Source organism: Ursus americanus, chromosome 16, assembly GCF_024610735.1.
Source record: "Ursus americanus isolate L20-20 chromosome 16, mUrsAme1.1.p, whole genome shotgun sequence".
Classification (NCBI taxonomy): Eukaryota; Metazoa; Chordata; class Mammalia; order Carnivora; family Ursidae; genus Ursus; species Ursus americanus.
The window spans coordinates 2486978-2513785 of NC_142142.1; the positions used below are offsets into that span (position 1 = coordinate 2486978).

Here is a 26808-nt window from a genome sequence, read left to right on the forward strand (position 1 = left end):
CACATGGGCACGCCCTCATGTGTAGTACCTTCTACTGTGGAGGGCAGACAACTCAAAGAGAAAGGGAAGAAAAGTAAACAAGCAAGATAATTACCGACAATGATAAGCACTATGCGGAGACTTAAAATAAGGTGATTTGATAGAGTAAAATTCATCAGGGGGGCCTGGGTGGCTCAGTTAAGTGTCTGACTCTTGGTGTCAGCTCAGATCATGATCTTGGGGTTGTAGGATCGAGTCCACGTTGGGCTCCACGCTCAGCGTGGAGTCGGCTTGAAATTCTGCCTTTCTCCCTCCCCCTCTGAGCCTCCTCCCACTCACGCTCTCTCTCTGTCTCTCAAATAAATACATAAACAAAATCTTTAAATTGGTCAGGAGGAACCTCTCTGTGGCAGAGATATTTTAAATGATGCCTAAATGGTACAAGCAGACCAGCCATGCCGAGGGAGTGGAAGAGCGCCACATGTGAGCTGCAGTGGAAAGGGCCCCCAAGGGACAGCTTTGCACTTCTGAAGAACAGCCAAGCCCATGTGGTGGGTACAGTGATGGAAGATTAACTCAAGAACTAGGCAGAGGCCAGATCACCTACGGCTTTGTGAGTCGTCATGAGTTGAAACATTATTCTAAGGGCAATGGGAAGACAGTGCAACATTTTAAAGAGAATGTCATGATCTCATTTACGTAATGAGAAGATAACTCTGGCTACTTTAAGGGACTAACTTGTAGAGGAGTGACAGAATGAACAGAAAGACCTTTCAGAATTTTGTGGTAGTCCAGGTGCCATGTGGTGCTGGCTTGAGTGGCAGTGGTAAAGACTGAGCATAGTGGACAGAATAGGGAAGTACTTGGTTAGAGAAGAATTTGTCGCTGAGTCAAAGGAAATGGGAATACGATACCACCATAGGATTTTTTTTTAAAGGGAAGATCAACTAACCTGTAGCTACCTCTAGTTTTGAGGTCATCCCTGTATCCCAGCATCCCTGCATCCCAGAAAGAAATAAGCCAGACCACCGAAAAAGCAAGTACCAAACAATGAAAAGAATCAGCAAGTACTTTCAAATCAAAAATATTACCAAATATCAAATAATATTTTGGAAGTATTAATGAATATCAGAAGTCTGCTACTTGAGAGAAAAGAAAGAGAAGAAATGTAATTGTTTTTGAAAGGAACAAAGTTGACCCTGTTTAGTCCCCTGAATTTCCAAATGGAGTAATTGCTACTTAAAAAACTTTCAAGATTAAAAAGAATTTTTTTTTTTTTTTACAAAATACACAGGTAAATAAGTATCGGTACCCTATTGTTAGTCAGTCTTACTCTGAAAAACTGTACCCTGTGTAGTGATGATTAAACCAATGTGATTTGATCAATTTTTCATATGAATTAACTTGATACGGTATTAGAAGAATGCTAAATCTCTAGCTTCATTAACTAGTCCTGGGACTGTGTTAGAGGTTTAAAAGACACAAATCTAAAACAAATCTCATATTTTTTAAAGAAAACATATACATGAAAGACTCAAATGAGTTCAGGATAGGATGTGGGTACCAGTATGATATGGAAAACATGAGTAGAGTTGCTGCAATGAAAATAAAATCAGATTTCAGAACCAAATCTCCGGGGATAAATTTAAGGTCTGCCACTTATGAGCCAGATGATCTCGAAAAAGTTACACAACCCTTTTGAGACTCAATATCCTCATTCTGAATTTAAGATAATAATATTTAACTCAGATGGTTGCTGTGTCAAGTGAGATGGTGCATCTGAATACACCTAGCAGTGGATGGTAGTAAACAGATAATCCACAAACGAGAATCTACTTCAGATAAGCAGCTATTAGCTTCTACCAGACACGCAAGGGATGTTTATAATCAGTAACAAGGAATGAATGTTACCTGCTGGTCAAATATCATGACAGGGACAAATTCTGGGAATCATCTCTGCAGGGCAAGGCTTCTTTATGCAGCAGGACCGTCTAGAATACAAACCTTGACCTCAGCGTCAGCTACGCACACGTTTGCTAACATCCCACTGGAAATCCAGTGGGAGAAAATCCAAGGAGACGGAGAAAATCAGGTGCGTTGCGGTCTGCCCACCCCTTATGCTGGCTGAGATCCCAAGGTCTCAGGGGCGTCGTTTGCTCTTCTCATTATAGGTACTACAACGGCAAACGTCTAATGAGTTTTGAAACTGACTTGGACCGACACCATTAACGTGGGCTATCCTTTGGTCACCTGTGATATTTCTAAGCAGCAGCCATGACGAGGTGCTAGAACTGTTTTCTCAAACACTATCCTGTAGTCATGGTTCGTCGCACCTCACGGAGTTGCAAGAAGAGCCACGGCGCTTTTCTCTGTGTGAAACTGACCCGGGATCAATTCAGCATTGGCATCTCCCACCTATGCTTCCAATCCCCCCACCAAATCCCAGACACCTGAAATAGACAGAGACGCAGTTATTGAAGATACTTCCTCCTTTCCCCCACCTCCTATTTCTCTCTATCCCTACCCTCCCTTGGATAACCAAGAATCTCTTCCCTGTTCCTGATGTCCATATGGTTTTTCGTGAATGATGTCACTGTTTGTATTGTTCTGAAATTGCTTTCTTTTACTCAAAAAAAACCCACATTTTTTTAGGTAATTCCTTGTATGTATTAATCTCCTTCATTCTCTGTAAAGATCCATGGTATTCCAAGTATTTAATTAGTATTTATTTAGCTACACCCTGCCAATGCTTCACGGTGCTTATGTACCAGTTCTCTTGGGTAGATTCTGAGAAGTGGAATTACTGGGTCAAAAGCATTGCCCAATTTAAACGGATAGATACTGCCAAGCACACGTCTTCATTCTTCGCATCTGTGTGTATATAAATGTGTGTGTGTGTGATGTTCTGGCTAATTCCTAAGAGCTATTTTCCAGCTCATTAATTCTCTCTTCACTTACGTATAATCTGTTTAATCTATTTTTTTCTGAGTATATTATTTATTTCTAGGCTGTTTCTTTTTTTTTTTTTCAAATTTCTGTGCTCTTTTCTAAAACAAAAACCCTTCTGAGGTTTCTTATTCTCCTATTCCTTCAAAAATACTAACCAATATTTTATAGTGTCTATTAGATCATTCTATTACCGGAAGTTCTTGACGGTCTAAATCTGTTCTTTGATGTGTCTGCGCACATATTCTTGGTTTTCTCTGTTTTTTGCATTTGCTCTTTTATAATTTCAAATTTTGAGCACCTCTTTTTTAGTAGAGTTTGTCTGTGTTACTCTTGTCTAGCCTGGGCTGACAGTATTCCTCTCCTCCCAAAGAAGTTTTGTTCTTTATTTCCACTAGCTCTCTTCTGCTCACTGGCTCAGGATAAATTGTGATGCTATTTTCTCAACTCGAAAGTCTACAGAAGAGAGACAGTAAAATATGAACCCCAAATGCATATTTGGTACAGTTTTTGGTCTAAATTCCCACGAGAGATATTTTTTCCCTTCCAAAAGATTTTACAGTCTCATGGTTGAAAAACTGATTTTATACCATCATGCTACTTGAATATGTCCCTTTCTGCAAGTAACTGTCATGTACAGTTATTATAATCCCTGGAACTCCGGGAAGCTTGGGGACCTGGCCTTATAGAAATTTAGTCTTCCAGAACCTGATACAATTTCCCTAAAGATAAAGATTTTAACAGCAAGAGGTCATAGTTTACACCTTCAAGAGATTAGATTAAAAACTTTTAAAGACCAGTTTTATGTTGGGAAAGAGTGCGTTGCTAACTCTGATCATCGTGATACGTGTTGAATATGTCGATATGAGAACTTAAAGGGAATGTCTTCTTCTGAACGGACGGAAAAAAGCAAGATCCTATGACATTTCTGTGTGGCAGTCAACAAAAATGCCCCACTCTCGCAGGGCAAGGGAAATCTCATCATTTTTCATTTTAGAGTCAAATTTCCTTATTCTGTGATACTAGAAACTGACACGAGGTCGAAAGCTCAAAGGCTCTGTGGGTTAAAGGAGCCTCCACACCTACCTGAGGCTTGTCAACCTGGCACATCGCGGGCACATCTAAGTCTTCCTGCAAGTTTTACATTAGTAGTGTACAATAAAGAGACAAAATATAGTGACTTAAAGTCAAGAAGGCCATATTCCTAGTCAAATTGCTCAGGAAAGTGATTGATAAAATGTAACAGGAACCGCAAGATCACCTGCTGTCAAAAAAAGATTAAGATTTTGATTATAGTGTAGATTTTGCTGGATTATCTCTATGGTTAATACGAACCCCCAAACCAAAGGCCAAAGTTTTCCAGCTTCAGGGTTAAAGTATCTGTGGAAATGCCTGTTGGAGGTTTGCGTGTCCTTCCTTCTTTGTTTTGCATTTGTATTATTTGCATGTGACGTATTTTTTAAAGATTTATTTATTTGAGAGAGAGAGAGAGAGAGAGAGAGTACTAGCAGGGGGAGGGGCAGAAGAAGAGAGAGTCCCAAGCAGACTCCCCGCTGAGCTTTGAGCCCTTGGGGCTCAATCTCACGACCCTGAGATCATGACCTGAGCCGAAACCAAGAGTCAGATGCTTAACGCGCTGCGCCACCCAGGCGCCCCTGCACGTGATGTATTTTTAGCGATTTATTTTGTACAAGGGCAAAAGTTGTCACAGGAAGTTAAAGGCTTCTGGTTTGACATCTGCTCTTTTGGGCAGGTAATTTGTAAAAGTTGACAGAAAAATCTCCTATTCCTATGTGGGCATAGCTGGCATCGGTCAATCCACAAGTGTCTCTCACACACTGACCGTGTGCCAAGAACTCAGCCGATAAAGGGAAAGACACGCGCATCATCAGAGCCGCCTCCCTGTGCCACGTTGTCGACCAGGTGTATAAGTGAAGGAGATCTAGCGTTTGCCTTCTAGAAATATAAAAAATGGTGAGGAAATGTAGATTTGCAAATGCCCCCATAGATAGTACCTTAAACGACTGTCTGGCAGCTTGATTTCCCGAGTGTGCTATCAAATTATGTTTCCTCTCCTCCCCTCTCCTAACACGTGGCTATAACCACCCATTTACAACGGGAAAATAAGAGAAACAAAAATGTTTTCGCATATTCTGATGGGTTGTTTGCCAGCATGCAGCAGAACCTCGTAACAGAGACAACCTGGATGTTCGATCCTCTTGTAGACAGTGGTAACCTATACACTAAGAAGCAAGTACTGTTTGCAGATGAAACCTTAGACACCAACCACTGGGCTAGCCTGGCGGAGGCAGCATATCGATGTGGGTGTGACGGGACATGTAATATTGCTCGATCAAGACCATGCTTCTGTGGTTGACTCCCCACATCTCGCAATGATCTTTGCAAGAAACCACATTCAGAAACATCGTAAGGACATGGTTGAATGACTCAAGTCTTGGTTAATAAATAACTTTCTTTTAAATTGGCTTCTTACTGGTCTCACAGGCTTTCTATTTGGTTTTCCTTAGTCTCTCTAAAATTTCTAGGAAAAACTGAGTCTCAAAATGACTCTGAGCAAGAATACTCTCCTTTTACTACTTGGAATGCTGTGCTTGGACCAAGGCAAATCTGCAACTCTCTCTCTCCCCAAAGGTAAGTTCCAAGTGAACTCTATAACTACCTTCATCTGAAGGGATAACCTTTGCTGGCAATGGGCATCACTACTCCATGCAACGTTCCTTTGGGAAAACAGAAGCAGATGTATTTTGGAGACCTAAGTGTTTTTCATGTCATTATTTTGGGCTTCTCTCCCATACTCGGCATACGAAACTGGATAACACATTCATGGCATACAACCTGGACAAATGGCATTGATCTGGAGAAAACTGGGATTATTCACTTATTTGGACACATTACATAATCCCATCCTTTTCCATGGAGCAAATTCTGGAAATCAACATATATTTGAAAGCATTTGTAATCTTTTGGAAAATTATCTTACTGGGAAATATGAAGTATGTTTACTGTGGCACATTATGAATGGTCTCTTTTCCCTCAAGTAACATAAGGTGAGGACAGTTCTTGGCAGGCTTCTCCATAGTCAGAGCTGTGCCAGCCCCAAGAATCATCCTGTTTTCTGTCTTTGCCTCAATGAGTTCAGGAAATAGTAAGTTTTGTGTCTAATTTATTTATGATTCATTCAACTGAAACTGTTAGAAAATAAGCTTTTGATTCAATGTCATGCCTGCACTGGGTTCAAAATCAAAGGGCTCAGTGTGACATCCATCCTTTGCTGTTAATTAGCTGTGCATTTCTGTGATTCTTCATTTTCTCATCAGTAATGTGGGGCCAATAGTGCTCGATTCATGGCATAGAATGAGGATTGAATGAGAAGTCATTTGTAAGACCTTTGTGTATTTTAACATATTAATCTAAATAGCTATGCTCTCAAAGATATGCTCTCCAGAAAAAAAGCATCGGTTCATCCATCCAACTTTTCTAAGTGTCTACTGTATGTTAGGAATTGTGCAAAACCTTGGAAATACAGAGATGAATAAAACATAGGGTTTTTTCCCCTCGTGTAGTGTATAGTCCAGTGAGAGAGGCAGACACACTACTCATTATCACAACGCTGCATGGCACGATCTAGAGAAGCGGGGAGGAAAGCCTACTACGCAGTGCAGGAGAGACACTTAACACAGCTTGAGGAAATCAAGGAAGACTTCTCAGCTGAGGTGACGCCGAAGCTGAGGAATAAGGAAGAAAGGGTCCAGCTGGGAAAAGAAGTGGGTGATCATGAGGCAGGGCTTTCTGGGCCCGCCTTGAAAACAGGTAGAAAAGAATGACCTACCAAAGGGACAGAAGGTACGCCATCTTTGAATTACCGGGCAGTGCTGAACATCTTTAATCTAGCTCATCTGCCAGTTGAGGGGCCCAAAAATCACTGAGGCTAAATAAGTAAATGCAACTTTTTCAGGGGTAGAGTCCTCTCCACAAAAAGGAAAGAGCTCCTTTTGCCATTACCCAGCAACCCTTCGAGCCTAACACCACTCTGGTGTGTGAATCCAGGCACGTTCTTGAGCAACCCGCCACTTTCTACTTCCACAGAGAACGAAGCCCAATGTCTGAGAGTGTGCCGGGTAGCACGGACCATGGCCTCAGGCTCGGTCTCCTGGGTGGAGCAGAGAAGATGTACACAACCCAAGGCAGAGTACGGCACCAAACACTTCACCAGTCACTCAGCAGCTTCTATGCATAATGGACTGTTCTCGATACTTTGAATGCAGATATTTCTAAGATTAAGTTCCTCACTTGGACAAGCCCACAGTCTAACTGGGTTGAAGGACATAGAAATAACCACGACGTCATGTGATAAATGCCATAGAAGCAGAGTGCGGTGCGAAGACTGCAAAGGGCCAGATTGCTCAGAATCAAGGGGGCTACATTCCTGCTGGCCCAGTGGAATTCTACCTCTGAGGTCTTTCATCTTCATATCAGAGCAGTAGATCTCTTGATGATATGCCTGTTCTGGGTGACAAAAGCTGAACAATCCCATGTACTGCAAATCACAGCAAATCCCACAATTAACGTAAAGCCATGTAATCTTTCCACATGCTCCATGTCCTACAGTTTTTTCTTGCTCAGAAAAGCTTCCTGTATTCCTCAGTTCTAGGAGCTATCTAATCACTAAATTTTTGTCTTCTCTCTCTCCCAGCTCCCACTTGTGGGCGGAGTCTGGTGAAGGCACAGCCTTGGAATTACCTTAACATTTTCAGTCGCATTGTTGGGGGAAGCCAAGTGGAAAAGGGTACCTACCCCTGGCAGGTGAGTCTCAGGGAACATTCTCTGATGGACAGACTATGAGCTTTCTCAGGAACGGATGTCCCAGAAACACTCCTTTCTGCCTAACTCATCACCAGAGATCTCCTGAGTGTGTGCCAGGATCCGAGTCCCTCAGGATGTCCATCCGTTGAGTTCCAGAAAATGTATGTTCAGAATAATTACATGCGCTACTGGCTTGCCCCCAAAATTGGAAATGGCACCCCAAACTTTCAGCCCCTAAGACAAAAACCCCACTTCAGTAACCTAAAAAACTCTTGAATTTACAACTAAAAGAATAATTCTCTAATTCGACAACTATAATTATCTCATTATAGTTAAAGATGACCTGGTAAGTCAAAGGTGTCATATCCATAGGTCTGCTTTCTGTTTGGAGGTTTATACCTATATCATAGGACCTCTTAAGGAATAATCAAGAATACTGCCTCCTTAGAAGCTGATGTCCTAAGACTCTTCTCCCGATCTAACCTCCTGGTCTTCACATGCCATCAACACGCCTTTGTGCATCTGTTTCTAGCCTACAGTGTTCACATTTATCATCCTTGAAATTCTCCCAACTTTCTTTATTCCGAGAGCCATTTTGTTTTCTCGCCTCTTAATTTTGTGAGTAATAGCTCCTTACTTTAACTTTGTTTAAGTCAGTCACATTAATTTTTGGTCAGCGGATATTTAGTAATGGTTGGTTGATTGAGTTTATGTTTAGTAGGTTGACCGAATGGCCAAGTCATGGCCATTTGATTAACTGATGAATTAATTACTTGGTTGAAGAGTTAATTGATCAGTTGCTTATTTGATCAACTGGTTGACTAATCAATTTAGAAGTTCATATTCAAGTCAGAGTCAGTGATTTTACTTACTTTTACTTACTCTTTTTCTTTTTCTCTGTATTAAATTTTTTCAATTGTTCATTGAACACTTTTTGAAAATGTGACAATTCTAATAAATGTCTTCTTTTCTAATTCTGACAATGGAATTAAAAGCATTTACTTGAATGCTAAGCGAAATAAGTCAAGCAGAGAAAGACAATTATCATATGGTTTCACTCATTTATGGAACATAAGAAGTTGGAAGATCGGTAGGAGAAGAAAGGGAAGAAGAAAGGGGGGGTAAAGAGAAGGGGGAATGAACCATGAGAGACTATGGACTCTGGGACATCCATTCCAGACTCTGAGGGCTTCAGAGGGGAGGGAGGTGGGGGAATGGGATAGGCTGGTGATGGGTAGTAAGGAGGGCACGTATTGCACGGTGCACTGGGTGTTATATGCAACTAATAAATCATGGAACTTTACATCAAAAACCAGGGATGTACTGTATGGTGACGAACATAATATAATAAAAAAAATTATTAAAAAAAAAAAAAAAGCATTTACGTATACCCTGAAAGCATTTTAGAGTCAAATATCATGAACAGGATAAACTGAAGATAGAAAGTAATTGGTAGAGGCAGATTAAAAAACAGGCTTGAAGCAGTGATAGAGGTCAAAGAGCTAAGAGCATGAGAAAATTGTAGGCACTGACGATTTCTCTAAGAGGCTTGGAAGCACTGGAGCATGTGTTGAAAGATTTTCTTAGCCTTCACCTGTTTTTCTCCCAAATCTGTTTCTCTGGACTCTGCTATATCTTACATTTCTCTTTCTTTCTCTTCATTCACAGAAATTGTTCATATTGCTAGAGTAACAGTCTGGGTCAACAGTATTATGAAAATAAATAAATAAATATCAATCATTTTTACTACCAATTCTACTAAATCCTTATAGCCAACTGTCTCAAATTAACTACTTCTCCTACAGACCAGGGCTGGGAATCTTCTGGTTCCAACACTGCTCTTCTTTCTGAGCTGTCACGGAATGGGTTTTACTCCTTCACAGTCCATAATTTCTAGTATTTGTAAAATATTGGGGTCTGTTTTTCAGAATATGTTCAGTCTCCAGGTTTGGGGGGGGAGGGGTCCCAGGGCACTAACTTGCTCACTTAGGCTTTTTGCAAACCAGGTGTCTCTGAAACGAAGGCAGAAGCACATCTGTGGTGGGACCATCATCGCTGCACAGTGGGTGATTACAGCTGCTCACTGCGTTGCGAACAGGTAAGGAAGGCCTAGCTCATGGTGAACACCACACTACCCTCCTTCTCCTTTGGAATCAGCAGCAATAATTGTATCAAAACATGGAAATGTGTGATGTATACTTTAGCACAGGAACATAACAGAAATGCATAACACAAGCATCAGCGACATCGTCAAAGGATACTCAACTTGGTAGAAAACATACTTTGTTTGTGGGAGTGGAATACTTTGTCTACTTAAATATGACTGGAAGTAGTTAAAGAATAATATCTAAGTGAAAACAAGAATCGCAAAGACATATTTGTGAAAATTCTCTCTCAAATTTCAGTGAAAAAAAATAATCTTGTTCATTATACATCTTAAAAAGTTGATAGAAGAACCGAATTCTACTCCTGAAGCCAATGTTGCAAAGAATGTTAGCTAACTAGAATTTAAATAAAAATTTGAAGAAAAAAATTGATAAAAGAAAACAAAGGGAGGCCAGTAAAACGTAAAGAAGGCGCCCATGTCTGTTTTCCTTCTCATCCTGCCTCTCTGAGCCGCGATCTAACAACTTCCGTCCTTTAGCCAATTTCCTGTTTACTCTAAACATTCTACTGTTATCAGCGTTCTTGGTAGTCACTAGGTTGCAATCAAGATCATGTCCCATATTTGCCCTCTTTCATTTCAAGTCTGCAAACATTCCCTGGATATTTACTTGGTGCTAGACACTTCGGTGGCTACCAAAGATACAGAGATAAGATGTCATTCCTGTCCCCCGCGGAGAGCCAATAGTCTCAAGATGAGTCAACTGATCATTTCCGTGCAGTGTGGCGAGGGACTGGGCTAACGAGATGCTGTGTATTAGGTTAGGCAGCCAATATGGCCAAGAGCCAGGGAAATATACCAAGAGAAAATGATGCCCTTTCCAATTCTGTATAAAATCATCACTTTGGGGGAAAAAGGGTCCCCAAAGATGGTAAGCCCAAAGTTGTTGATCCACCTCAATGCATCCTACTGAGTTCCTTTCAGATAACCTGGCTACAGGATGAAGGGAAATAGAATGGTCTTTCCCATCTCACACCACGCCTCTAAATTACAAACATACAGGAGGTAATGAGAAGATCCCCACCTCCCACTGTTTTAATCCGTCCCGACTCTTGAGTGCATACTCCCTGAGATATCAAAGTTCCGATGCTGTTATGTCTTTCATAACATACATTGAGCATTAGGTCTTTGACACTAGAGCTGCACACTTAAGGGGAATCACCAATCATTCTCAAAGAATCACTGGTACTGAGACCAGGCCAACTACCTAGGGCAGCTGAATAAAATCCACTATGGCTTCAGACCCCTGAGTTACAACATATAAGCATTTTTAGAGGTTTTATGAATAACACTGAAAAGTATTCTATTTATATTTATTATTGGTTCCATTTGAGGCCACTCTTGACTAGTCCCCCACTTAAATTGGGAACCTTTGCATTTTTACTAGCAGTGATGAAATCATTCTCACTTTCTCTTTTCGGCATCCTCACTCACACATTATCCATCCATGTCATTTGAAAGAGGCCAGATTGTCAATCATTACAAGTGTCCTCAGAAGCTAAATGAAATTTACTCACTTTACTGATTCCTCTTCATAGAAATATTGCAACACCTTTGAACGTCACTGCTGGAGAACACGACTTGAGCCATATAGAGCCAGAGGAGCAGACCCTCACCATTGAAAGCATCATCATACATCCCTATTTCTCCATCAAGAAGCCGATGGACTATGATATTGCTCTTTTGAAGATGGATGGTGCCTTTCATTTTGGTAAACATTTGGGGCTCACCGTGAATCGTCTATACCGTGTTCCCTATAACTTCTGCTCCATAGCACATTCCCTACAACGTATGTTACGTAGCGTATGTCCAACAGTTCTGGGTCAAGCACTTCAAGACAGGGATTTGGGGTGGATGGACCCCTCCGTGAAACCCTCTTGTACGTGGCTTCAGATACAGGATTATGTGGAGTCAGGAGAGAGCCCTTCTCTGTCTGCTAAGTGACCCCTGGAGGTGCAAGGCACAGAGAACACAACTCTCCCGAGATATTTCGGGAACCACCTAGAGGCTATCTGGTGAGTGGCTTAGGATGTCCTCTCCTCCGTGGATGAGACAAGACCTGCCCTGCTCTTTTCTTCAGGCCAGTTTGTGGGGCCCATGTGCCTTCCAGAGCCAAAGGAACGATTTGAGGCTGGGTTTCTTTGTACAACTGCAGGCTGGGGCCGCACGGCTGAAGGTAAGAACTTCTATGCCACTTCTTTTAATCAGATTTCAGAACGTTCTGGTGGGTAATCAGGAAATACTGTTTTTAATCTATTTTTTAAAAAAACCATTGTGTAAACATTTTAAAACAGAATAGCCATTAAACTGAGAAATTCAGGTCTTTCCAAAAGATATAAACCTGAATGTGGCGTCTTCAACTCAGGAAGGGTGAGAGTGCCTTGCTGGGGCTCTCACCTCTCTGTTTTCTAGATGGTGTTCTCTCGCAAGTCTTGCAGGAAGCGAACCTGCCCATTCTGACCCAGGAGGAGTGTATGGCAGCTCTGTTAACCCTAAAGAAACCTGTCAGTGGGCAGACCTTTCTCTGCACAGGTTTCCCAGATGGAGGGAGAGATGCATGTCAGGTAGGTGGGAGTGGCTGGGTTGAAATGTCCCAGGCAGGGCTTCCCTCAGCTTTGTCATCAGGGGAGGGGCTAAAAGAAGGCTGTGGATAAGACTGGACTCTGGAAAGAAGGGTCGGGAGTGACAAGGGAGGTCAAGTCAAAATAAAGGGACAGTTATACAACCTGTTTTTAGCAGGAAGTGTGGATTCAGAGGAGGTCTTCTACTTTTCCCAAAAGACAAAATAACAGAGATAATGCCAACAGTGGGCTTAGGGTTCTCTACCCCTGAAGGCTGGCTGGCTTTTTCCCTTTTAGAGGTTTCTAATTTGTGGATAATGGGAACTTTCCTTTCCTTCCATTCCTCCTGCTCACCAAGACCTGAGGTGAGTTTCACTACTGGACAAGACTACTCTGAGTCTGCAGGATGAGACAGGAGTAGGAAGAAAGTCTGATGATTGATGAAACAAACATCCCCCCAGGATGGGGAAGAAAAGGGTGTGCTTGCAGTGATATTTGAGGATTTAATGTGAATTGTGCTTGGCTGTTCTCCTGGGCCCCGAGTCCGACTTATCAGAAGCGAAGAAATGTCATTGACCCTCAACTAGCATCTCTGTGGGGAAAAGAGGGAGCACAGACCTGACAATGATGGTAAGAGAGGCTTTTTCCCCTCCAGGGAGATTCAGGAGGTTCCCTCATGTGCCGGAATAAGAAGGGGGCTTGGACTCTGGCTGGTGTGACTTCTTGGGGTTTGGGCTGTGGCCGAGGCTGGAGAAACAACATGCGGAAAGATGACCAAGGATCCCCTGGGATCTTCACAGACCTTAGAAAAGTGCTTCCCTGGATCCACAAACACATCCGAACTGGTAATAACGCCAGCACACAAGGTCAGGAAGCTGGGGCCAGTGAGAGTGTCGGCAGTCTAGGCAAGTCAGGGCCTCTGAGCGGACAGCCTCTGCTTCTGTTTCTAGTGTAGCACGTAAGAATTGTGACATTTTAAAATTTAAAATGAGTAAAATACGGTATGCAGTGCAGCAGACAACTATTCAAAGCAGCATGAATCCATCCATCCTAGGCTCTGTCAAATTTGCCTGTAGTTGAAACTAGCAGTTAGTGATGCAACTCCAGCCCTTACTTCTCAAGTGTGCTAGCGAGATGTAGCAAGCTACAGTGGTTATGAACCGGTGGAAATTTTGCGTCCCAGAGGACAATGTCTGGAGACATTTTTGGTCGTCACCATGGGGGGGGGGGTGGCACTGGCATCTAGAGGGTAGGAGCTAAGGCTGTTGCTAAGCATCCTGCAACACGCAGGACAGCACCCACGACAAAGAACAATCCGGCCCGAAATGTGAGTAGTGCTGGCACAGATCGGGGTTCCAGGAGTCTGAAGAGGTCAGGGTCTGCACACGCCCTTCTTCCAGACCAGGCAGTTAACTGAAACTTCGCTTCTGCCTCCAAAGCCAACTTCATTGTTTTCTAACTAGTAGCTTCCAGCTTCAATAGGGCTTCTATTCTGTCCCAAAGGGGTTAATTCAAATTCATTCGGTAAGAACTTGGGTTTGTTTTCAAGTGTGTGGTCCCGGGGCAGGCGTCCAAGCCCTCCAGTCATAGCTACACCAGCAGCTCCTCTGTGGTTGTGGGTCACGTATTTCCGCCTCCAGCCTCCCTTCTCACTAACAATGAGAGAGGTGGATAACCTCTTGCTCTGTGTAAACGCCAAGCTAATCACGGCCTGTTTCTTAATTAGCCCACTTAATGAAGGGAGTGAAATTTCATTAAAACACCAAGGCCACTTTCCTGCTTTGTCAATTTATCCCTTCTGTTCTTTCCACCGATTAGATTTTCATTAGTTGCATATTGACTTAAAAATGCCTGCATGTTGGAGCCAGGGAAATGCTAACTTCTTGAAATGTGGGTCAGGATACCACAGACCTTGAACAGCGTCTTTCTTTTTCTTTCCCAGGGAAGCGGAGAAAGAGCTCCAGAGGTGGGTGTTGCTCGCAGCCCGCTCTAGTATTTCTGAATGTAGGTTCCCTTTATAACCAAAAGTCCTTGCACGAGCTCTCCCTGCTCACTGGGTATAAAGCTACCCACACTCGGGGCACCCACAGCCATTCCCTGCCAGTCAGCGCAGGCCGGCGCCCAGAGGGAGCCCGGTTCCCTCCCATTTCACTTCTCGAGAGCTCCATCTCAACTCAGCAAACATTTGCCAAACCCTGGATTTGGATCCGACAGTCAGGGGCCGGGAGGTGAGGTGGTGCAGATGTGGTCAATAAGCTACGCGCCTTACTCTGAAGGTGTCCTCACAGGTACAGGGGACTCTCTCCCGGCGTTACACGGCAAGTCTGCAATGAATCCACTCTGTAGCTTTGGGAAAGCGCCTTCCTACCTCCGGACCTCAGGTTCCCCATCCATAAAGAAAAGAGTCTGGACCAGGTGGTCTCTAAGGCACCTTTAGCTCAGATTGTCAGTGGTTCTATGAGTCTGTGGAACCCTCTACAAAGAACAATGGGGGAAAAGCACCCTGAGAACTAGAGGAGTGACTAGCTGGGGAAAAAAGCAAGGGGAGGCTTTGGAGCACAGACACGTTTTTGGCTGAATCACAAAAGGCCCCCACAAAGAACCAGTAGAATATCGTCCGGTGGAAATGGGATACAGGTAAAGAAAAATATTGCAGCTCGAGGAATCATCTTTCTCGAAAGACAATGCTAAAGAATGGAGGTCTGCAAATGCAGGGGGTAGAAGAGACCAGAGCGTCAGTCAGAGCAGCTGAAGTGGGGATGTGTGTGATGGGGTTCGATGAGGGAGATTAGAAACTAAATTGAGACCAAGCGGTGGAAACTTCGGATGCCTGTCTAAAAAGTTCGGATTGACGGAGTAAAAGAAACTTGAATTAGATAAATAGATTAGAGCACTACTCTGGTGGTACAAGAACAGCACGTCGGGGATAGGCTGGGGGGACTTCTGAGATTACACATTAGTTCCAGAGACCGAGGGCAAGGGCCAGAGAATGAAAGGATGGGAAGAGAAACAAGAGGAATTGGGACCCGGTAGTCTCTTCTATGAAGGGCGGGGAGGGGCAGGGAAGAGCCAAGGCTGGAACCCAAGTTTCGAGCATGAGATGAAGCAAAGGGCACATCGGAGGAATCTAATCAGAAAGCACCTGGGGTGCCGTTGGTTGAGCATTCGATTCTTGGTTTCAGCTTAGGTGGTGATCTCAGAGTCACGGGATCAAGTCCGCGTCAGCTCCATGCTAGGCGTGGAGTCTGCTTGACTTTCTCTCTCCCTCTCCACACCCCCCCAAACTCGCACCTGCTGTCTCTCTAAAATAAATAAATCTCTCTCTCTCTCTCTTTTTTTTAAATCTAATCAGAAGCGGAAGCAGTTTTGCAGACTATTTGCAGCATGTTAAGGGGATATCTAGGAGATGGTTGAAAAACAGGTCTGAAGCTCAGGAGAGTAGAATAATAGGAAACTCAGGGTATGAATGAGACCGGTCAGAGGGCTTGTGTAGAGAGAGAGGAAAGCAGGGATGGAACCTGGGAAATACATGCAGGTAGAGGTCGAGTTATGATGCCAGAGAAAGAACAGTGAAGGAGAAGAAGTCATTGACCCTCAAGGTTAGGCAGCATATAAAAAGAACGGAAAGAATGAGGCATCACAGAAGCCAGGGCAGGGAAAGCTTTCACAAGAGAGGAAGCCTGCCTAACGACGAGCCAGGCGTTCCAGTGTCTGTACGGGCCCCCAGTCACCCTGCTTCTCATGGCTGTCTGTCCCAGCCCCGTGCAGCGAGCAGGATCGTGTGCTCCGCGAGTCTGAGGGCGAGCTGCACTTCCCAGAAGGCCCCCACCTGTATTACGAGAGCCGGCAGTGAGTAGCCCCCTGCCACTCCTCCCCCAACTGCCCCCTCCAGTCTGACTGTGCCCAGTAACTGGACCGTGACAGTCATGTTCTGTCTGGAAACGACACCCTCTTAATGGATCTGCCTGCAGACGCTGTGTCTGGACCCTGCTGGCCCCAGAGAAAATGCATGTCCTGCTCAGTGTTTCCCACTTGGATGCGGAGTCTTGTCACCACAGCCACCTCTCGATCTATTCCTTAGAAGACAGACTTCTCGGTGAGCGGATTTTCACGCTGTCAAATGGACACTTGTGCTGGGAGGGCTTCATGGGGCCGGGAGGCCGTCCGTCTGGCACCAGGACATCTATAACACAACACTGCCCATTTCCAAGCTGGAGACTCAGGACTGACTGTGGAAAGGAACTGAATCTGAGCCGTTTTGTTTGCTGCATCTGCTTTCCATGGAACCAGGCTTCCTAGATTCATGTGCCAGGCCTGGAGCCCCTCGGGAGTAAAATACGGACCTATCACAGGGCCTCTCAGGCAGGATGTTGCTTTCCTAGGCACACAAATGAGCTTTACTGCACCGTCCAGCTAAGGAGGCAGGTAGCAATGGAAAACCATGAGTGGAGGCAAAGGGCACTTACGCAAGAAATGCAGATGGAGGAGCATTTCTGTGGTTCTTAAGAGGAGGTGATTTTTGCCCCCAGGAGATACCTGGCGACGTCTCAGAGCGTTTCTAGTTGTCATGAGTACAGGGAGTATCAGTGGCATCTGGCGAGCAGAGGCCAGGGATGCTGTGAAACATCCCATGATACCCAAGACAGTCTGAATGCCAAGAATGTCCCAGTTCAATGTCAGTGGTACCAGGGAGAGAAACCCTGGCTTAGATAGTCCTGTCCTATCGTGACAGTCCGGTTCTCCGTAAGTCTCTCAATGGGTGCTGCTTCTAGACTCCGAAGCACGACTCTTCCTCCTTGTGCTGCAGGGAAGTTCTGTGGGAAGAGCGTCGCTTCCTCAGTTCTGGTTGGCTCCCACTCTGTGCGGCTGAATTTCAGCTCTGATGCCACCGATTACGCAGCTGGGTTCAACCTCACCTACAAAGCTCTAAAGCCAAGCTACCTTCCTGGTAAGACCTCCTGCTTTATCCCACTCTGTGCAGGCCGTCTAGAGAAGCCTGAGGCCCCGCACGCATGGGGAGAGGGGACCATGGGCCCGGGGAGAGGCCCCTGCAGGCGCTCCTTCCACAGTCCTGCTAACTCGTGTTTATCGCTCAGGAGCTGGGAGGGCTGAATGAGCCCTGGAAAATCAGCACACAGACATCTTCCTTCGTGCTGCCTCTGTCTGAAGAGTCAGCCGCTGCGTCATTTGTGGGAGACACGAGGGAGCACGAAAGGATTCCTCTTTGCTTCAGTGATGCTGTTGTCGCGACGTTTCCCCTTGTGTTTCAGATTCAGGTTGCGGTTCCTTTACTGTCCTTTTTGAAGAAGGCCTCATACAGAGTCTTCACTATCCTGAAGACTATAGTGATATGGCCAACTGTAACTGGGTTTTTCAAGCCCCCAAACACTACCTGATTAAGGTACTGCCTCTGGTTACCCTTAACTTTGCTCTGGTATCTCCACAGAAATCATGAGGGAAGAAGTTTGTTGTTGTTGTTGTGTGTGTGTGTTTGTGGGTTGTGTGTGGGTGTATGTGAGTTTAAGTTAGGTTTATTCCCTGCTGTATTCCTGGTCCCTGGCGTACAAGGCTCTTGATAAATAGGCATTGAATAAACAGACCAGCCTATTTTCCCTGTAACTACCCACATTTACCACTATATGGCAATTGTGTGCTTTCTGTTGGAGGGCTGTCTTCATCTGTACCCGGTAACTGGTTTAATCAGTTTCTAGTCCCTTCTAGAAACAAGCATTTCTTCCTTATCCATTAAACTGCTAACAAAACGCTTTGTAAGTAATGGCTAACAAAAGTCAATGCCAAGAAGGCCCCAAACATCAAGCTTCCCATGCAGAGGGAACAGAGCAAGCACAGAGGAGCCATGCAGACCAGGTTGAGGGACAGGCTGGTGTCAGAGGGTCGTGGGTGCATGGGGAGGGGTCGTAGGAGGTGAGGCTGAGCTGTAAGTACAGGGAGTTTCCAATGTCGGGACGCAGAGTTTAGTCCGCATTTGGTTAGTAGCGTTTGTGGCCGCCTGTTTGTTCACGAAGCACCAGCGGGCCATCGGCAGAAAGAGGCCACCCGGTGGTTTAAGACTGCAGGCAGGATGAGGTTGGATGTAGGCATTGATTTAGAAGTCTCTCTCTTAAAAAGATAATTGAGAGCGAGAGAGTATATGAGGGAAAGAAGAGGTAGAAGATAAAGGGGGAGGCGTAAGGATGGACAAGACCTCCAGGCTCTCATACATTTAAGAGGCAAAAAGAAGCCCGAGAGTCGTAGCAGGTGTGGAGTTAGGACAGTCCAGAGAATGGAGCCTTTCATTTAAAACACCAAACAAGCAAACACACGAAGAGGTGTGGCCCACAGTCCGGATTTCCCACAGAAAGTGAGTTTAAAGAAGAGGACTGAGCATTCACTACCCGGGCCTCAGCTCATCCCCCAGCAAAAGGGAAAAAGACTTGGATTGACAGTTGAGCGATGGAGAGCAGGTGGGAGAGGAAGGCCCTGGAACAGTCAGTCTGACGTCTGGAGCAGGAACAAGAGCTCGCAGGTTTTACCGAGGAGTGGGAGAAGACACAGGGGAAAGAAGTGTAGATCTCTTTCTCAAAGCTTCTGGACCCAAACAGTTGAAATAGCAACTTTCAGGAGGAAGCAGAATTAAGGGAAGCTTTGTAATGAGTGATAGAGGATAAAAGTTGAAGTGTGAGTGGATTTCTGGAAGGAGGAAGAAGACAAAATTTAGTTGAAAATCTAAACGTGCCAGAGCTGGGAGGGCCTCAAGACCACCCAGTCATTCGGTCCGTGTGTACTGAGTGCCGTGGGTCAGTGGGTCAGTGCGGTGATGCCCTCGCCCCCTGCAGTGACCGCGGCATCGTGCAGGACCCCTCCCAGAGGAACTGGGAAATTAGGATTACAAGTCATAACTATGCACATACTATTTGCCTGGGAGAGAAAAGGGACTGTTTCCAGAAAGCATCGCGGGAAGGGCTTAGAAATGTTTGAATGAATCCTGTTTCTGACCGTCTCCGTCTCCCCGTGCCTACATTCACCATCAGTGAGCATTTACTTTCACGTTGTCCCCTCCACGCAGCCCTCTGGGTCCCTCGCCCAGTGTGGGCTCCACTGAGTGTGTTTAAATCTGGGTGTTTAAAATCTGAATCCCTACCTCATCAGCCCTACCTCCCACTACTCCTCTCTTCGAAGTCAGTTGAAGGTCGGTGCTGGCCAATCGCTGCTTGTTCTTTGCTGTTTGTCTGCTCTTCATAGGAGGGCGCCAGGGAGCTCAAATAATTGCACTTTTCCCCACATTTGTGTGGGCCCGGCCCTTATTTGGTCGCTGAGATGTGTCTGGGGTGAGCAGTCTGTGGGATAGCCTCTTTCCCTAAGTAATTTAACCCATTCACATCGCAGAGCAGGCTGAATAATCCAAATTTCTCTGCGCGCTCAAAATCAGGTCATTCGTTCATATGATGTGCTTGTCTTGTCAGCTTTCCTTTCAGAGTCTGGAAGTAGAGGAAAGCGGGGACTGCACTTCTGACTACGTGACCGTGCACAGGGATGTGGAAGGGCAGGAGGAAATAGGTGTGTGTCCCCTGGAGCCTCGGCTCCCCTTGCATTCGGACCCAGTCCCTTTGGGCGACTCCTTCCTGGGAATAGAAGGGACCGGCTCCAGCTTCCTTCACTGCCCTGCGCCCCCAGCTCCATCCCTAGGCGCTCACGACCACCCCCCCTTCTCCCAGGTCAGGGGCGGGAAGAGCGGGAGGGAGGACCACAGAGCCATCTAGGGGTCAGGGGGCAAGTGCCACTGAAATAAGCCCTGTGGCTCCAACCAGTTCCTTTGGCGGCTTTCCCAGTGGGAGTGTCCGGGTAGAAACAGGTTTGAAGCACTGCCGGAGCTGAATACCCATTAGAAAGAAGGAACTGCCCCTCTACTTCGAAAACGAATTGGGACACCCACCAAAAAAGTTTCTTTCTTAACAATTACCTAAAGGACACCTTTTTTTTTTCTCTCCAACGCCACGGCTGTTTGCCGGGCCCTTGACCGCGGCTGCCTGGGCTGGGCTTCGCCAGCTCGGTTGTGTGGCTTTGCCGCCCCTGCCCCTGTGCTGAGCTCCTCTGGAGTGATGCTTATCAGCTTCCAGTCGGATGAAAACGTGACCTTCAGGGGCTTTCAGGCTACGGTCTCTTTCATCCCTGAAACGGGTAAGCCGACAGCAGCATCAGCTTCTTGGGTCCCGATTCCCATCGTCGTCATGTGGTGGGAAAGGGCAGCCTCTGCGGCCCAGCGTGGCTGCAAGGGCTTCTCAGTATTTGCAGCAGCTCGGTTCTATAAGGTCGCCGTGAGCACCAAATCAGTGACTGCTGAACCACGGCTCGGAGCGGAAGTACGGGCTCAGGCTCCTGGGAGCCCCTGGTTTTACGGGTGTTTCTGTGCAAGGTCACCTTCTCCGCTGTATGTCGTTGACCATTCACTGAGCTCACAGCCAGTACCCATCCAGCTCGCGCCTGAACAAAGCTTATGCACCACGCGTGTTTTCCCGGCAAGGCACATCCCAGCCTCCTTGCGCTTACCAACGCCAGGGGGCACCTGCGCCCTACGGTATGTTCAGGGCCATTTCAAACCGCAAAAGCACCAACAAAAAGCACAGAGAGGCAAAAAACCCCACGGCAAGGACACCTGTTTACAGTATAAGAGCTAAAACAAGAAGGCACAGCGTCGCCTCGTTGGACCTCACAAGGGGCACGGCCATCAGGTGCCTCAGATTTCTCACTGTTCTGCGTATGTCTTTGCATGGTCATGAAAACACCATTCGTCCCGAGTTACAAATAAACGAAAGGGAGTAGGTGAGTTTGCAGATGTGGAATCCATGAAGAATGAGGACCGAACTGTGTCTGAGTCACGGCCTATCCGTATGAGACGTGTGATCTGAGAGTCATCTGAGACCCCTTTTCTTCGCCTTGCCGCGGGAGAACACATGCCTCGCAAGAATATGGTGAGGACTGAGTCAGATCAGGTGCGCTGGGCCGTGAGCGAGTGTGTGACACATAACAGAGGCCCGGAAACATGAAAGGTCTTCACCGACCCCCAGTCCCCAGGCACACGGCTCCCCTCCAAGTCCTCACATCCGTGGGCATTCTGCCCAAACCCTACAAAGCCAGGGGTCGGCTTCTCAAGTTGTTCATTCTTGTTACACAAGCAGCTGCTTATGGCAAACCCAGGTGAGAGTTAAAATACTCCACTTTTCAGTGAAAATACCCACCGTCCAGCTGACTGAGATGCCCCAGAATTCTAACAACAATAATTTTCTGGTAAGTCCCAAACACTGGCCCTGTGTGTGTGATCTGAGCAACTGTGTATGCTTACCCTCAGATTTAAACGTCTCCATATCAGAGGACGAGTCGATGTTTTTGGAGACATGGAATGTTCTACCCGAAGACCGCAATGCTTCCGGTAAGCTGCTCTGGGGAATGTGACTGAGAGATACCCACAGAGTGTATCAGTCAGGGTTCAACCAGAGAATCCCAAAAAGATATGTTGGGAGTCCTAACTGCCAGTACCCCAGAACATGACCTTATTTGAAGCGAAAGTCTTTACTGAGGTCATCAAGTTACAATGGAGTCCTTAGTGTGGGCCTTAACCCAATATGACTGGTGTCCTTATAAAAGGGGAAACTTGGATGTGGAGAGAGACACCCACACACAGAGAACGTCACGCGAACGTGAAGGGGGAGACTGGGTGATGCATCATCTACAAGCCGAAGAGCACCTGTGATCACCAGCAAACCGCCGAAAGCTGGGGGAGAGGCACCGTCACCACCCTCAGAAGGAACCAACCCTACTGACACCTTGATCTCGGACCTATAGCTTCCAGAACATGACACAATAAACTTCTGTTCTTCTAAGCCCTTCGGTTTGTGATATTTTGTTTCAGCGGGCCTAGCCAGCGAATACACCAGGAACTGGCTAACAGGGCTGTGGAGGGTGACCAAGCAATTCAACCCATGGGGCAGGCAGTCACAAGAGGAGATAAGGGGCGCCTGGGTGGCTCGGTTAAGCCTCCGCCTTCGGCTCAGGTCATGATCCCAGGGTCCTGGGATCGAGCCCCGCATCGGGCTCCCTGCTTGGCGGGAAGCCTGCTTCTTCCTCCCCCACTCCCCCTGCTTGTGTTCTCTCTCTCGCTGTCTCTCTCTCTGTCAAATAAATAGATAAAATCTTAAAAAGAAAAGAAAAGAAAAGAAAAGAAAAGAAAAGAAAAGAAAGGAAAAGAAAAGAAAAGAAAAGAAAGGAAAGGAAAGGAAAGGAAAGGAAAAGAAAAAAGAAAAGAAAAGAGAAGAGGAGATTGCGGGCACTGGAACTCCACAGGCACAGCTGAAGGTACTGGCCCCTGGGGAAGAATTTCTTCTCCTTTTGGGGGAAGCTTCGGCTCTGTTCTTAAGGCCTTTCCAACTAATTAAGTCAGGCCCACCCAGACTATCCAGGATGATCTTGACCTAAAGTTCACGGATTAGGGACTTTTATTACATCTGCAAAATCCCTTCACAGCAACACCTTGATTGGTGTTTAACTGGAGGCTGTGGCTTAGCCAGGCTAACACGTCCCAAGAGCCATCACACAGAGCTGTGTAGGACATGGTCATTGTCCATTTTGCTCAAAGCAACACTGAAATATTTCCAGTCACGAGAAGCAAGACTCCCATCTAAACTGACTCATTTAGTGGAAATGGCTAACTAGGGGGTCACGTTGTGGCCTGACTCACGAATCTGTCCACTAAGAAAAGGGAGTGAGTATCCCACTCCGTGTAATGCCAGCGAGCATGGAGAAGCCTGGGCCTTCTCTTTTCCTTGTTTGTTCCCTGACATCCACTGACATGCACGTGCGACCTCCCGGTCCCTGTGGAAAACATGGTGAGCTGAGCGAGCAGGGGAGAGGGGGCAGGGAAACTTGTATCATTTGCCATTTTGATAGTTTGTCAGGACAGAGAAAATTGAAGCACCTTATTTTTAATTTTTTTTTTTTTTAGTTTTATAAAATGACACGCAGAACACAGAACAGAGTGTGGAGACAGAATATTCCTTGTAATGAGGAGGAATAAAAGCCTTAGGTAGAACCTTCTCTCAGGAGTTTCATCACAACGCTCAGCAAGGCGGACTCGTCACTCTTTCCCAGCACCCACGGCGGTGCTCAGAGCACGGCACATGCCAAATAAATACTTCGTGAATCAAATGAAAGAATCCACAGATAGCCCCTCAAGACCTCGGTAAGAGAGACTTTCCTGATTTTCTGTCACTGAACTCACACATTAGGGCCCTTTTCCTTTATACGTAGAAACTTAAGAAGGACAAGAAAAAGGGTTTACATGTGCCCTGTTTTAAACAGCATACCTACAACCTGGATGACTTCTATCGTTCAGTAAGCAATTTTGTCCTTCAATTATTTTTTTTTGAAATGTCGCGAATCTACAGAGTAGGTGAAAGAATAATACAAAAAACTCCTGTTTATCCCTCACTTACATTCATTCATTGTCGACATCCTGTCACTGGCTTATTTCTCCTCTGAGGCCTTCTCCGTACCAATCTCCGTACCAGAGCCCAGGGCAGGGGGGAGGAGGTGCAAAGAGGAACAAGATATAGTGCCTCTCTTCAAGTAATTTCTATCATAATAATGAAAATTATGTGTACAAATCAGGTGACGAAGAGCAGACACTGTGTGATCTCCATTCACATAAAGCTAAACCTGCTCGAGGCTCCCCTATGCTAGTAGATGCCAGGGTAGCGCCCACCCTGGGGGGGTACTGTCTGGAACGTCTGGAACGGCCCCCGCTGGGAATCTGCTAATGCGGTCCCTGATCTGGGTTCTGGTGATGCTCTTTGAAAATTCAAAGTACTTTTTTACTTGAGCATTTTTCCTGCGCGTGTTTTACACGTCAATAAAATTCACAACAGAAGAAAAAAGTGTACAGAAAAACTGAATATGAAAAGTACTGAAATAAGTTCTGGATGAGATGATTAGAAAACTGGCCTTTGATTCAGGCCCACAAGAATAATGTCCCCATTATTCTACGCCCTGTGGGGAACCCTTGGATGGTTGTGATCGGGGAGTGACACGATCAAAGAGCCCTTTTTGGTGGTGAATTTGGGAGTGTGAGGAGGATAAGGACAGATCACCTGTTGGGGGAGCAGCCCTGGTGAGCAGTACTGAGGACTTGAGCTCAAAGGTAGAAGACGGATGTGAGATATATTGCAGATTTGGGATCTCAAGTGTTTGGAGACCAGAGAGTTGGAGCAAAAACCTGGGGAGTCAAGATGAACTCAATATTTTACTCTTGGGTGAAATAACCACTTTGGGGAACATACGTATTTCTTTCTTTCTCTAGAATACAATAAGCATTGCTCATCACTCCCGGGTATCTGTTAAGTGCCCGGCACCACAGAGATGCTCAGACCTTACAGTCTGGGCTTGCTGGGGAGGACCCATGGGTAATAAAGATGGGTTTTCTTGGCCCCCTTCCAGGTGGCCTTTGCAGAGCCACCTCCCCCTGACCCTTCCAGGTTCCTTTCCAGCCAGACTGTTAGGAAGCAAGGGGGCAGCTCAGCCTGCAGATGGCCACCAGGCATCTCTGCAAAGGAACCTTCTTTGGGAAGACCCGGGTAGTCACCGCTGCCTGCTGCTTCACCAGGATGTAAGCACACCCAGACAGTGGAACAGGGTGGCAGCTGATGGTTTAAGCTGGTTGACTGTTAATTCTTCAGCCACCACCTCTGATACCCATCAGGATCTGCTGCCCTGTCCCCGTTCACCACCATCAAGGGCAATCCACCTCCCCAGGCAGAACTTGAGTTCCTGAATGTTCAGGAAAGTTCTGCCCCTTCATACTGTGCTTCTAGTTTATTTTAACATGAGGCTGGCAATTAGAGACATTTTATCATGGCCCTCCCAAGTATTTTCTAATCAAAGTATAAATTTTGTAAAATACTTTGAGCATCTTTCAAAGTAATTAAATGGTTTCTTCTCTGATTAATATCTTAAATCCTTAATTAATAGATTTCCTAATATTCCTACATTCCTGAAACGAATCCCACTTGGGCATGGTACATTCATCTTCAATGTACTGCCGGGTTCTATTTAACATTCCACTTAGATTTTTGTATCAACAGCCATAATTGAAATTGACTGATAGCAGAGGCTCTTAAAATGTGGCCTTTAGATGGCTGGGGATCTCTAAGATCCTTTTAGGGCATCTGTGAGGTCAAAACTATTTTCATAGTAATACTAAGACATCATTCTTCTGTCTACTCTTGTTCTCTCACAGTACGCGGTGTTTTCCAGGGGCCACACACCATGTGGTAGCTCAACAGATTGACTATAAAAAGCAGGTAGGCGGCTCCTGGTTGGGTCAGCGGGTTAAGCATCCGACTCTTGATTTCTGCTCAGGTCATGATTTCAGAGTCCTGAGATCGAGCCCCATGTGGGGCTCCCGGCTCAGCTGGGAGTCTGCTTCTCTGACCTCTCCACAGGGAGAGGGACAAGCAGATGCCAAGCTGACCAGAGCCTGACGTGAAGTTTGCCCCCAGGACCCTGAGATCCTGACCTGAGCAGAAATCAAGAGTCGGATGCTTAACCAACTGAGCCACCCGGGTGCCCCTTGCTTAAATCTTTTTTTTTTTTTTTAATATCTATCTAGTATTTGGTCATTTGACAAAGGTTTTGTTTTTATTTTAGAAGACAGATACATTCTTCTACTGAACCTACGTCCTCTGCACCCTACTGAGTCTTTCAGCTGAGCTGGACAGGCCAGCTGATCAGCGGCTGGGGACGGGACCTCGGAGATGATCCTGCGGGTGACTGACAGGCACAGCTATAATCCGTGCGGACATTACAAATGAAGCTGCAAGACTTGATTATGTTCCCATTAGAGCTCTTAACTCATTGAGTGATGTCACACAGATTGTTTCCTGCTTCTGAGCCCTAGAATCTTTTACGTACATAGAAGAGAGAACATTCTCTAGAGCCTCGCTGTACTGCTGAAAGGATTGGCTGTTGCTTTCATTGCAATGGCCAAAATGGTGGCCTTGCTATCCCTCCGGTCCCAGGCCCCCTGAGAGAGCCACCTCCTCACCCCACCTATTTTAATGAGGCCATATCTGAGGTGCCCTTTCCTCTCATTGTCCAGGGAACAGCACGCAGCTGCCTGGGTGGTGAATGCTGGAATCAGGATTGGGCCAAAGACTGCCCTCGGTAAGAGCCCTGGGAGCCTCCCTTCTGTCCAGCCAGCCTGGCCACGAGCATGTCACTGCGACCGCCACAGCCCCGAGAGATCTTCAGGTTCATAACACTAGCCAGCAGGTGGCCATAGATGTT

The 26808-nt window shown here is 45.9% G+C and overlaps 2 protein-coding genes across 3 annotated transcripts in view; one reads left to right on the top strand and one right to left on the bottom strand.

Annotated features, from left to right (window-relative positions):
* The window catches only part of LOC123782766 (olfactory receptor 5M5-like), a 128812-nt gene that overhangs the window by 97660 nt on the left and 4344 nt on the right, over positions 1–26808 (bottom strand). The window lies entirely within an intron of this gene.
* OVCH2 (ovochymase 2) lies at positions 5490–21927 on the top strand. The gene is made up of 15 exons (XM_045783092.2): positions 5490–5577; positions 7640–7749; positions 9756–9847; positions 11452–11624; positions 11994–12089; positions 12326–12477; positions 13130–13319; positions 14417–14440; positions 16233–16323; positions 16446–16570; positions 17282–17422; positions 17745–17875; positions 19938–20031; positions 20521–20652; positions 21821–21927. The coding sequence occupies exons 1-15, from the start codon at positions 5490–5492 to the stop codon at positions 21922–21924; spliced, it is 1743 nt and encodes a 580-aa protein (XP_045639048.2). The 3' UTR covers positions 21925–21927.